Source organism: Cibotium barometz, chromosome 30, assembly GCF_041138505.1.
Source record: "Cibotium barometz isolate CiBa-2024 chromosome 30, ASM4113850v1, whole genome shotgun sequence".
NCBI classification, from domain to species: Eukaryota; Viridiplantae; Streptophyta; class Polypodiopsida; order Cyatheales; family Cibotiaceae; genus Cibotium; species Cibotium barometz.
The window spans coordinates 34,413,413-34,426,897 of record NC_141075.1 but is presented as its reverse complement, the minus strand read 5'-3'; the positions used below and the strand labels follow the sequence as shown (position 1 = coordinate 34,426,897).

The window sequence follows — 13,485 nt, the reverse complement described above, 5'->3', positions numbered from 1 at the left end:
GCAAGGCAACAGGAGCCTGGCAGAGTCATCTTTGATGATGATGGACATCATGGACAACAACAAAGGGCTGTAAATCAGCCATTACAGCAGGAAAACCAGCCCTTAAATGGTGCTGAAAATGGTCCAAATGGACAGCCAGATATGGCAGAAGATATCCCTATGGATATACCACAGTTAGAGGAGATACCGGGCATGATTTTTCAGTCTTATGGCATGGAACAGGAGCCACCAATGGGTGATATGCAGGCTGGACAGCAACCTGCAAATGATGGTCATTGGGTACAGAGGTCCACAAGACCCTCCAGAGCCCCTGACAGGTTTGTTCCAGGGGTTGACTACTTGATGCTCACTGACTGTGGGGAGCCCTCATGTTATAAGGAGGCTTTACAGAGGGCAGACAAAGCTCTATGGGAGCGTGCCATGAAGTCAGAGATGGATTCTCTGCATAAAAATGGAACTTGGAAGTTGGTGCCTTTGCCTGCAGGCAAGAAGGTTTTGCCTTGCAAGTGGGTATACAGGCTCAAAGTTGCACCAGATGCAAAGCCAAGATACAAAGCCAGGTTAGTGGCTAAGGGCTTCAAGCAGGAATATGGTGTGGACTTTGATGAGATCTTCTCTCCAGTGGTCAAAATGACCACACTTAGAGCTGTGTTGGCTTTGGTTACGCATGATGATCTGGACTTGATCCAGATGGATGTGAAGACTGCTTTTCTTCACGGTGATCTCCATGAGGAGATATATATGCAGCAGCCAGAGGGTTATGCAGTAAGTGGAAAGGAGAAGCTTGTATGCAAGCTGAAAAAGAGTCTTTATGGGCTCAAACAGGCACCAAGAGAATGGTATCATAAATTTGATACATTCATGAAATCTCAGAAATTCAGGAGAAGTGACATAGATCACTGCTTGTACACCAAGAAAGCTTTGGATGGCAGTCTCTTGATTCTCATTTTGTATGTTGATGATATGTTGATTGCCGGGAAATCTCGTAAAGAGATGGATGCCTTGAAGCAGAGGCTGCATCAAACCTTTGATATGAAGGATTTGGGTGATGCAAATCACATCTTGGGTATGCGGATACTTCGGGACAGAAATCAGCATGTGTTGTATTTGTCTCAGAAGGAATACATTGGCAAAGTCTTGCAGAGGTTCAATATGGACGGGGGGAAGAAAGCTAGTACTCCTTTGCCTCCATATGTGAAACTCAGTGCTATGGACAGCCCACAGTCGGATAGTGACAGGGCTGATATGGCCAAGATTCCGTATGCTTCAGCTTGTGGCAGTCTCATGTATGCCATGGTTGCTACTAGGCCGGACATTGCATTTGCAGTGGGAGTGGTTTCTAGATACATGGCCAACCCTGGCAAGAAGCATTGGGAAGCAGTGAAAGGTGTCATGAGATACCTGAAGGGCACACAGGATTTGTGCATTTGCTTTGGCAAACAGGATGCATTAGTGCATGGTTACACGGATTCTGATTATGCCGGTCATCCAGATAACCGGAAGTCTACTACCGGTTATGTATTTACATTCACAGGAGGTGCTGTGTCATGGATATCCAGGATGCAGAAGTGCACAGCCTTATCTACTACAGAGGCCGAGTATATTGCAGCCACAGAGGCTTGCAAGGAGGCATTATGGCTATCTCGGTTAGTGGTTGATTTGGGCTATACAGGGGATATTCCATTGTTGCATTGTGACAGTCAGAGTGCCATCCAGTTGGCAAAGAACCCTGTTTTTCATGCAAAGACGAAGCATGTGGATGTGAAGTATCACTTCATCAGAGAGGTGATAGAGAACAAGCAAATTCAGCTTGTTAAGATTCACACGGATGACAACCCGGCTGATCTGTTGACAAAGAGTTTGCCTTCGGAGCGGTTTGCTCATTGCAGACACTTGATGGGCATTGGATGAGGCCAGTTTCAGCCTTGATATGGCCTTGTATATTATCATGTACATGCTGATTTTTTCTTTTCCTTTACTTAAGGGCACTTTGCCTTTAAGTGGGAGGTTGTTGGGGTAAAGGCGTTATGCCCACCCTTATAGTGTGTACAAGCCCATAAGTTATAGTACATAGTACACTTAGTACTTTTAATGTACTAAGTGCACTATGTGTACTAGTGCAATATACATGTGTGATAGGGGAGTCACACACTCATGCCTCATGAGTTGACTTATCCCCACAACTCTCTCTCTCTCTCTCCCTTGTTCTTCTCTGTGTATGTCTCCCATGAATGAACTCTAAACCCTAATTGAGTTTCTCCCTTCACAAGAAAGGGCAGTTTTTGTATGGCCTGGACACGCAAATCCAATGGGAGGTGCGTATGTTTAGACCAGCTACCTTTGAGGACGCACTCTCACTTGCGCAGAGTGCAGAAATGAAACACAATGGTGGCAAGCCCAAGACTTCCCAGCCGGCTTCTCCCAAGGCTAACACCTTGGGAGGCAAAAGCCAGAACCAGACGGGGTCTTCCCCAGGACAGAGCCCGGGAGCCTCTGGCTCCAAGAACTCGAACAATGCGTCTAAGCTTACTCCAGACCAGAAAGCGGAGGCAGGCAAGACAGGTGGCAAGTTGAGTGCTGAGGAGCTTGCTCAGTACAGGAAGGAGGGTAGATGTTACTTTTGTCACACAAAAGGACATACTTCTCAGGATTGTCCGAAGAAGCCTCCAAAGGCCGCCGTCGCCTCCACAGCTTCCGTGGTGAGCACAGCTCCCACACAGACCCCAGCGGCTACCCCTAGTTCTTCCACCCCCGGTGCTTCAGGTGGAGCAATTATTAGCCGGGAGCTCGAAGATAAGCAGAAGGGCGCCCATGACCAGGAGTATGAGTGCAACGAATTGCTCAAGTCCTTTGGCTACATAGGTGGCCAGAGAGTCGTTGTCTTGTTTGACAGTGGCAGCACGGAGGATGTGATCACGGAAGAGGCCGCTAGGCGTGCCCGTTTCGAGCTAACTCCGGTGGACAAACAAGTTGAGGGTTTTAGCACAGGTATGACAACGAGCGTCAAGTATGAAGCTCTGGGTGCTAAATTAGTGATTCAGGGCATAGAGTTTGTGCGTGACTTTATGGTTGCCCCTCTTGTAGGAGCAGACATAATTTTGGGTATCCAGTGGTTTCACAAGTTTCTTCCTGATGTCAAGTGGGACAAGCACACGTTCCAGATTGATCGGAATGTGTCAAACACCCCAGTGACCATTAAATGTGAGCCAGGCATTCCAAACTTTCCGCTCATAAGCCACTTGCAGGCTAAGCGAGCAGTCAGGAAAGGCGCACAGTGTGCGATGATTTACATCCAGACAGCCCAGACGGTGGCCAGTGCTTCCGAGAAGTACTCGGTTCTCCATGAAAAGTTCCAGAAGATTTTCCTTCGGGACAGTCTCCCTCCCCAGCTTCCCCCGTCCAGACCAGAGGATCACAAGATTGACCTCCGCCCAGGCTCGGAACCCCCGAGCAAGTTTCCGTATCGCCTTTCTACGGCAATGGAATCGGAGTTGGACCGCCAACTCCAAGAATTGTTGCAAGCTGGCTTCATCCGCCCCAGCGTGTCGCCATTTGCAGCACCGATCTTATTTGTCAAGAAGAAAGATGGGTCTTCTCGGTTGTGTGTCGATTATCGTGCACTCAACAAGCTGACTATCAAGAGCAGATTCCAGATGCCTCGAATTGACTATATTCTCGAGAGGCTGAATGGAGCTAAGGTGTTCTCTAAATTGGATTTAAAGAGTGGGTACCACCAGGTTCGGATTGTTGAGGGGGACATCCCCAAGACAGCTTTCCGTACAGAACGGGCCCACTATGAATTTGTGGTCATGCCATTTGGTTTGACGAACGCCCCAGCTACATTTAACCGCATGATGATGCGTATTTTCCGGGAGTTGATCGGAGTGTATGTGTTCATATTTCTGGACGACATACTCATATTTTCAGCTACAGTTGAGCAGCATGACATTGATGTGGAGAAAGTCCTTAAGTTGCTGGAAAGCAACGAGCTCTATATCAATGAAAAGAAGTCAGAATTTTATCTGTTCCAGGTACATTACTTGGGATATATAATCAGTGCCGAAGGCATTCGACTTGATCCGGCTAAAGTGGCCGAGATTGTTAACTGGGAAGTACCTCAGACTGCTTATGACATTAGATCATTTGTGGGTATATGCCAGGCATATTCCACCCACATTGACAAGTTTTCTGATCTCTCGGCAGACCTCACCGATCTGCTAAAGGGAGTGAAAACAAGGAGGCAAAAGATTCGAATGACTCCACGAGCGTTGGAGGCATTCCAGAACCTCAAGGTGGCTTTATCAGAAGCGCCTTGTTTAGCCCTTGCCTCGTGGGACGAACCATTTCAGGTGATCACCGATGCGAGTAACATCGCAATTGGAGGTGTATTGCAACAGAATGGTCATCCAGTAGCTTACATGTCTCGTAAGTTACTGCCCGCCGAAAAGAACTACTCAGTCTATGATCGTGAACTCCTAGCAGTTATACAGGCCTTGAAACATTGGAAACATTTCCTGTATGGCCGTGACTTCGAGGTTCGCACTGACCATCAGGCATTGCGCTGGATTCAGACGATGCCAAGTGCACAGTGGAGTGATCGACAACACCGCTGGAGTCAGATATTCCAACAGTTTGGTGGCATGATTGAGTACCTTCCAGGAAAGGCCAATCCAGTGGCCGATGCTTTGAGCAGGAAGGGACAAGTATCTGCGATTCAGACCACTAGACTTGACCTTGTTGGTACAGGACTAGAAGACATGAAGCACACGTACGCGGATTCTGAGGAATTCGGTACACAGTGGGAACAGGCATTGGATGTCAGAGGACCATGCCATTTTTTGATACGCGATGGTTGGCTTTTCTACAAAGGCCGACTATGTGTCATGAAATCATTCCGGACAGCTCTTCTCCATGATGCCCATGACGCCATTACAGGTGGTCATAGGGGCATGAATTCGACTCTGGAGAAATTAGAACGGCAATACTATTGGCCAAAGATGAGGCGTGATGTGTTTACATATGTACAACACTATGACATTTGTCAAAAGGTGAAAGCTCCTCGTGGAAAGAAGATAGGGTTGTTACAGCCTTTGCCAATTCCTGAGGGTCCTTTCCAGGACATTTCGATGGACTTTGTCACAAATCTGCCTCCCAGTCTGAGTAAGCGTAATACACAGTGTTTGACTATTGTTGACAGGTTCAACAAATTTGTTATGCTTATTCCTTGCAGGGCCAATGTGACCGCCGAGGATGTTGCCCAGCTATTCATTCGGCATTGGTACCCGATTGGTGGGATTCCTAGGACCATAGTGTCAGACCGAGATGCCAAGTTTACCAGTCATTTTTGGAGGGCATTGTTTGATAATTTTGGTACTAAGTTGAATCTTTCAAGTGCATTCCACCCACAGACAGATGGCCAGACAGAGATATACAACCAGTTGGCCTTTGATGTGCTGAAGTGTTATGTCCACGATCAGCAAGGTAAGTGGGAATCGTTTTTGCCTTTAGTTCAGGCTGTTTTGAATGACTGTTTTTCTTCAGCTATTGGCAGGACTCCATATGAGGCAGCGTTTGGAAGGCCTTTCCAGTTGTTGTTAACCAGGACTTCGTCTTCAGTACAAGAGGCGAACAGAGTGACGGAGTCTTACCAGGAGATCCTAGAGTCCGTTAAAGACAGATTGGCTAAAGCGCAAGAGGCCTACACTCGACAGGCCAATAAAGAACAAGGGATATGAAGTTTTCGGAAGGAGATTGGGTATATCTTCGGATTATGAAGCAAAGATTGAAGCAGGTGGGGAAGCGATGCCCAAAGTTGTCTTTCAGGAGCTTCGGACCATTTCCCATCCGGAAAAAGATTAATGAGGTGTCTATGCAGTTAAAGCTACCTCCGAGTTGGACAAAGAAAGATGTATTTCATGTCAGTTGGTTAAAGCCATATGCAGGTCCACCCCCTTCAAAGGTCAAAGACGAAGCGGAACCAGACATCATTGATGAAGCAGAAGTAATGGTTCCAGAACAGATCCTTCTGCACCGTTTCAAGCATGGCTCAGGCCGAAGACTACGACAGTTCCTCACGAAGTTTCAAGACCGAGGAACTCATGAAGCGGTATGGCTCGACAAAGAATTTTTCCAAGACTATCCGGCATTATTGACGGATTATTTGGAGGCTATGCAGCTTCCGTCAAGTTAAGCAGAAGGGGACGTCACGTGCATCCCGCACTTGGATGCCACGTAGACATTTCTGTACAGAAGGTGCAGGACCTGGGATGGTGAACTGGTCCCATGTGAGCCCAGTCCGGGACGAGTCAGCCAGGGATCCATCTCAGTCGTCCGAGGTCAGGTGTGCAATGTCCTGCACATGAAGCAGTGCCAGTCCGCGCTGTGAGTCTCCCTCTGGAATGATGTCAGATGTTCTGTGTATCTGGTTTGCAACTGGATGCCAGGCCTCTGTAGGCATGTAGGTTTGCATGTAGAGATGGGGCCAGCCCATAGGGCTACCCCAAGTTAGAAGATCTTGCACTTGCACTTGTAGGGTGGGCATGGGGGAGGTGTAGAACCACCCCCAAGGGGCCAGGAGGGCCAACATTGTGCCCACCAGCCTTGGCTTGGGCTGGAAGGGCTGTCAGCCAAGTGTGGGACAGCCCACACAGACTGCCCAGCAGTACAGTACCCTTGCGCAGGGCTGTCCAGCAGTCAGGGGACTCTTCTTGGTTCCTGTGCATGGTGCCCAGCAGCCTGGATGCTGCCCCAGAAGGCTGCGCAGGCTGGACAGCAGTATGAACACATGCGCAGGCTGGACAGAAGGTAGGCATAGTGTGAAAGCATTAATTATAAGTGTGCAAGCACTTTATTAATAAAATTCAGTCGTGGAGCTCCCTGAAGCCAGCCGACTGGATGATATGAGAAGTATAAAAGCCCAGCCCATAATTCATTGTAGTCATCTCATAATTCACCAAGTGCTCCAAGCAACCAAGGGCCAGGACAGCCAAGAACATTGCTAAAGCAAAGGGGTGAAGGACTGAAGGTCAAGGGCAGGTTTTCCAGCCAAGAAAAGGTCAAGTACTTTGTATTTGTTTCAGATTTACATCATTCTAATAAAGCAAATACACCATCCGTGGTGGGGGCCCTACAGAGGGTAATTGGGACCCAATACTGTGTCCTTCTCCATCTCCCCCTTCTCTCTCTATTTTCTGCACATCGTCTTTCAGTTTGTGCGTTAATTCCGTCGCGAAAAGAGTGCTGTTTTCTGAGTTTTGAAGTACCGATCCTTCTCCGAAGCTTCCGCATATTACAGCCAGAGGCCATCCCATAGTATGGCCAGCCCATGAGGGCACTAAACAGGCCATAGGGGCCATAGGCAGCCAGTCGGCAACCTGTAAAGCCCTAAAAGCATAAGAGAAAGAAGTAATCTTATATAGGCAGTCGGCCAGCACTAGATGCATAGAAGCATCAGTCGGCCAGCATTAAACTCTTCAGCATCAGGTCTGGCAGTATGCTATCAGTCTGCCGGGCCTCAGGGGCATCAAAGGTCAAAAGCGCAGCATTTAATGTTGATTATATCATATTTTGTCCAAGTTCTGCTGGCCGACAGCATCTGGTATGAACCGACCAGCACCAATAAACCATATAAAAGCAAGCGCTGAATCCCGGCATAATTCATTCCACAAATCAGCAAACCCCAAGCAGTTCTCAGTCAACAAATCAGCAAACAGCATTCTACTCTCTCCACACTATCATTGAAGCTCCTCTTCCTTTCTCAGCCAGCATATGTGCAGTCCTTCAGCTATCCTGGATTGGCATAAGTAAACCCGAAGAGTCTTCTGCAGAGCCCATAGTTGCATTCCATACTCGTACTCATCCATTCAGTACTTTCAATACATACCGTATCGGTACCATGCTTTCCGTACCCGTACTTTAAAAAAATTGAAGTGACTGATCACTAATAACTACTAGTGAATACATGGTATGTAGGTTGATGTTGAGGAGCTGGAGTGTCACAAACAACATGCCAAGGAGAGTGACATAGTACGTGAAGAGCACGAGGAGATATACAGACAGCTTCACAAATAGCCCGAGGGCATTGATAGACGAGTCACTCAAGCTCAGTCTGTAGCAGGAGGAGATGTACAAACAGCTTCACAGAGAGCTCGAGAGCATTGATGGATGAGTCACTCGAGCTCAATCTCGAGTTCTCACGACCACTTCACTCACTTCTTCCACTCAGCAGAGTCGTCCTTCCATCTCTAAATTCACCAGGGCTTATAATATATATTTTTATTATATATACATTATTTAAAAAAGTGAACGTACTTATCCCGAAGCGTACTTTACGTACTCGTACGCATACCATACCGTACCGCACCATACCTAAAGTACGCAACCACTACGGCAGAGCCGTTGGATTGGTGGATACTCAGCCGATTGACACCATTTACTACTGAGGAGTTGGCAGAGGCATTGACGGCACTTCCATGGGCCAAACGCCCAGGGGCGGACGGGCTTCCTGTCTCCTCCTTTCTTCGCCATTGGGACCTCATGGAAGGTGGCCTTCAAGCTACCTTCAATGAGATTATGATCACAGGTGCCATGCTAGAGAGGCTCTCAAAGGACTTGATTCACTTGATTCCCAAGGAGGGTGGTGACAGATAGGAGTTTCGGCAGTGGAGACCCATCACTCTTCTAGGGACAGCCTATAAGATCTTGCCAAGGCCATCAACAGGAGACTTCAGCCTTTTCTCTCAAACTTGATCCTCGACACTCACACTTTGTTCAAGATCGGAGCACTCTGGACAACATCTTCACTTTCTGGGAGGCGACAGCTTCGGCATCCAGCAACAGGACGTCATTGTGCTACTCCTAGACTTTGAGAAAGCTTATGATAGGGAGGATTAGAGCTTTCTAGAGGGCACTGTGAGCCGGATGGGATTCCCCATGGAGTGGATTCATGGAGTCTCGGGACTTTACTCAGCCTCACACAGCCAGGTTCTCATTCAAGGAGCCCGTGGCGACAAATTCCCCCTCTCTTGCTCAGTTAGACAAGGTTGTCCTTTGGCACCTTACCTCTTCCTATTCATTGCTAAGACCATGAGTAGTTTTCTCTCCGGAGGCCCACGAGACCGGGCTTCAGGGATTGCGTCTTCCCCTCCGCACGCAGGAGGAGCTGCTGGACTCAAAGTTTGCAAACGACACGGTAGCTTTCCTTGCAGGAGATGTGGGGAATCTACAAAGATTTGCAGAGGCGATCAAGGTTTTCTGCCGCGCATCAGGAGCACACATCAACTGGCACAAATCGTGTGGTTTTGGATGGGCTCAGCACCCACCCCGACTTGGCGACCAGTTGAGGATTTCCAGTGGATCCCAAGGGGCACTCTAGTTCAGAGCCAACACTCCCCTCACCTAGAAATGAATATGCGTACCATAGTTACCTCCACAAAAACCCGGTCTACACAATCATAAGCCTTCTCAAAGTCATCAAGAAAACCATCATTCCTTCTTGAAAATTATGTCGCTCGTAAAAAGGTGAAAATATTATCCAAGGTACTGTTATCCCAGATGAAGCCTCAATGAGTATCATGCATCATGTCGAGGGGAAACGGCTGGAAGCATCAAATAATGAATTTTGTACGCAGTGCCAAGCAGGGTGATGGGGTGCAACTACCAAATCTCCAGGGAGTCTCCCTCCTCCTTGGGGATCAGCAAGTGGATGAGAGGCACTCTTGCAGGATACCAATGCCTATGAGCTCATTGAAAGCCATCTTGAAGTTTACAAGCTCCCAATGCTGCTAGAGGAAAGAGACTGGGAATTTATCCTCAGCCAGGCACTTCTTACCAGAAAGGATCGAGTTAGCTTTCTCCAGCTCGTCATCTAAGAACTGGGACTCTAAAAAAGAGCTCAGGGACAAGGGAACGGGAGCTTGGTGTGCTACTAGACTCATTGTCAAGCCCTGTCCCTTTGGGATCGACCATGAGGAGTGGCCGGTAGAAACCTCAAGCAACACCTCAAACGTCCACCACTCCATCTGGGCCATGGAAACGGCATACACCATCACATCATTAGTGATCGTTGCTATTACCCTCCCCCTGCAGTCGAGGTAGAAGTAATCCAGCTTAGCTAATTGGGCATCCGTGCCCCTATGGTCAAATCTAGAGAAAAGGAAGACTGTAGGGAGGTGATGGTTGCTATTACCCTCCTCGCAAAAGAGGCAAACTCTGCAGTGGGGCTGTGTCATTCTTTCGAATGAAGTGGAGAGACATGATAGTGATACCTAGCCGAAATCAGAGGACCTCACACCGAAAGCACAAACTTCAAAGGCCTCAGCTCATGCAGGATGCTTTGCAGCAGCCTCAGCAGCAATGAACACTAGTTGATGTATCGCAGTGCCACATTGCTTGCTTGGAAAAATAGTCTATTCTACATGTTCATTTAAATGTGCGTGAGTGTTTGGGTTCTCCCAAATGTCTACATACTTGTGAGGCAAATTTCTGACAACCATTGTAGATCAAATACAGTAGAGTCTAAGTAGACCTACATCAAACAACGCACTGTACACTGAGGTGATATCGTACAGTTTTTGTTTTTGCAGAAAATGAGACTTAAATTAAGACAAATATCTATACAAAATCATGGCCGTCTGCTGGAAAAGACATCATCCCAAAATGCAGAATGTGCACAGCCAATCTGGGATACAGCGATGCCATGAAAATCCACAAGGAGTAGATGAGAAGAAAACCCCCACTCCCTCTTAACAGGAGTCCCCCTAGCTTGTGCAGATCTCAAGGATCCCAGTGCACTAGCCCAAATGGCCATAAGAGTATGTATAATATCTGTACATGGACAATATAATAGATTCGTGCCACCATGGCCCCTATGCATCTAGACCTCCAAATCTGCCAAGCTCTGATATAGAAGTGTCCACTCTGCCACGGGATGGCATAATTTGCAAGTTAGGAACTCACTCTAAAGTGCATCTACTAACCACCCAAAAGAGATCATGAACCCTACCCTCAGAAAATGCAGGCAAACCATGCCAACCCTCATCGGCATTTTCACATAAGTTTATGTCTACAACCCTTTCAGAAAAAAAATACAGAAGATGAGATAAAAACCTAGTAAAACAAACATGGGCTTGATGTAGGTCTCTTACCCCCTGTTTTTGGAAACCCAAAGTAGTGTGTGGTGCCAAACTGTCTGGGGTCAACACAGAAAACTGGAAGAAGGGCCTCGGAAGCAACCCAAGCTCTGCAGAGAGCCTCGTTATCCAGCAGTCGCAGATCGTTTCTGAACCAGACAATGGCAAACCCCTTGCCTTTCCTGATGAGCCTGTTGGAAGTGTAACGCTTGAAGGATTCCTCAACAGCGATGTCTGCTTTGTCTCCCATGCCACTAGCCGAGCTGAGCTTACAATGGACCTGCAAGAGTTGATCTGCAAGAAAAACTACAACCCAAACGGCCAAATTAAGCTATTTATACCCTGATGGCTAGAGCGTAGCGATTGTACTTACAGCGAAAGGGATAGCGTGCTTGTTTGAAGAGAGAGCGCCTTGCAGGTTTGAGAGAGATGGGCAGTGGCGGGATGGAAGGGGCAAACACGTTGAACATTTCATTCGGTTGGCAAACCACAGTGCAGCATGCTGAGATGATATCAGACCGCGCACTCTTACTAACGTTGCAAAGAACCTCACTCACGCTTCTCTGTGGCGCGCTCCGCAAGCTGTTTCTCCTGAGGTGAGGTGGTGTGCTTGTGGTCGTTTAAAGAAAATATACGTGGCCTTCCAATAGCCATGAACTTTCTCAGACTTAATTAGGCTAGGCTACACCTAAAACTTTTATGTTTGTTCTTGCTAGTATTTTTTTTTTTAAAATATTTATAATATTAAAACTGAAAGCCATATTTATAGTAGTGGATTGACTTACTAAAGCACTTGTATCCCAAGTCTACTCCAAATCATACTTATTATAATTCAGAAATTTGCATGGCAAATCCCATCTTTCATCCTCCCAAACAAATGAAAATTGACTCCAGGACACATGGTAACCCAATTGCATACAAGCTATCATCATGGGCTCAGTGGGTGAAACCTTTAGGCGGGAGCCTTGCCAATACATACTTGCTTGTCCAAACCTTAATCAAAGGTCTAATTCCCAAGATATTTTTCACAAATGCCACAAATGTATATACAGGGTGTTTCTTTTGGTCTTGGGTCTAAACATGGGGAGCTTGATCTTCACTTCTTCAATTAGACAAACCTGCATACAAACATATGTTAGGGATTCCTAGTATGTACCAAAGTCTACTGCACTACATATCATATGATCCCATCATGAAGGGATTGTATTGCCTGAAGTGTGTTAGCATCATTCAGATTGTTAATATAGTATACAAATCTGCACAAATGAACACATTCGTACATTGTTTGAGTGACATTCAAACCAGTCCCCCCCCTTTGGAACACTAAGCTATTCCTAGATATCCATATCTCCCATTAACAGCAGCCATATCTGATAATACTAAACAACAAGTTAGTAACCTCTTCTAATTCCACCCCCCTTCCCAAGACCCAATCTCCCCATAACCCCTAAACTCCCAAGCACCTGGCTACACTCCTAGAATGTCTGCTTCCCATCTTCCAAGGCTGATCTACACCTTGGGCCAGTAGCCTAAAGTAAAGTTCCTTTCAAGGAGTTTGGATCCAACTGATAGTCCTAACAAGCGCACACTCCATAAGAATACCTGAAATTTCAAAGGCGTGTTAGACTCCCAGGTGAGTTTCCATCTCATTCTCCAAGTTCCAGCTCTCCATTTTACTTTCCAAGCTTTACTGCAATATTCTGTATTTAAATTAGTTTTCCTCAATTCTAAATACAAGGCTTTAGCTAATCCTTTGTCCAGCTTAACCCCATTGAACCACATCCAATCTTTAAGCCAGCAGGAATCATCAAATGCAGTAGAGACCCAAACTTTCTGGATTTCCCCCAACATCCGATTAACCAAAAGTCATTCTCTGGACTGTAACCCAAACTCTAAGTTTAGCTGATCAAGCTCTTTCCAACCTACCTGAGACTAGTCCCAACAATCTGCAAGTCTTCTCAATCCTTTATTATTCAATTTCTTGGCCATATTAATATTTTACAATGCCAAAGGAGGGTTGCAATTGTGGGACCACCAAATCCCAAGATTAAAGAAAGAGTTGCCTATGGCTCTTGAACAACCATCCCAATGTGACAGGGTCAGCGTTTCCTTCCACTTGCCACATAAAGAGCTACAGAATGAGGAGTTTGTGATCTTAAGGGGGGCAAAAGAAAACAGCTTGTTTCTCTAGCTGAGTCCCATCCACATAGCCTTCTGAGAAAGAGGAGAATCTTCAACCACCTCTCTAAACATTCTGGTCCATATTTCTACCTAAGATGGACATCTGGGGAGAAGGAGAGAAATCCTGGCAGAAGCATGAGTGGGAAGATGCAAAATCCCCAAACCTCCATCCACT

General features: G+C 46.8%; 1 protein-coding gene across 2 annotated transcripts in view; it reads right to left on the bottom strand.

The window, feature by feature from the left end:
* Positions 1-11,830, bottom strand: part of CRY3 (cryptochrome 3) — a 59,751-nt gene extending 47,921 nt beyond the window's left edge. Inside the window, exons 1-2 of one of the 2 annotated variants that reach the window (XM_086824153.1) lie at positions 11,503-11,830; positions 11,145-11,435 (exon numbers count right to left, since the gene is read on the bottom strand). In XM_086824153.1, coding sequence (XP_086680279.1) covers positions 11,145-11,435; positions 11,503-11,599 — 388 coding nt within the window. In that variant the 5' untranslated portion in view covers positions 11,600-11,830. The remainder of the gene's footprint in view (positions 1-11,144; positions 11,436-11,502) is intronic. The other variant, XM_086824154.1, reaches the window with a different exon arrangement.
* Between the last annotated feature and the right edge of the window lie 1,655 nt (positions 11,831-13,485).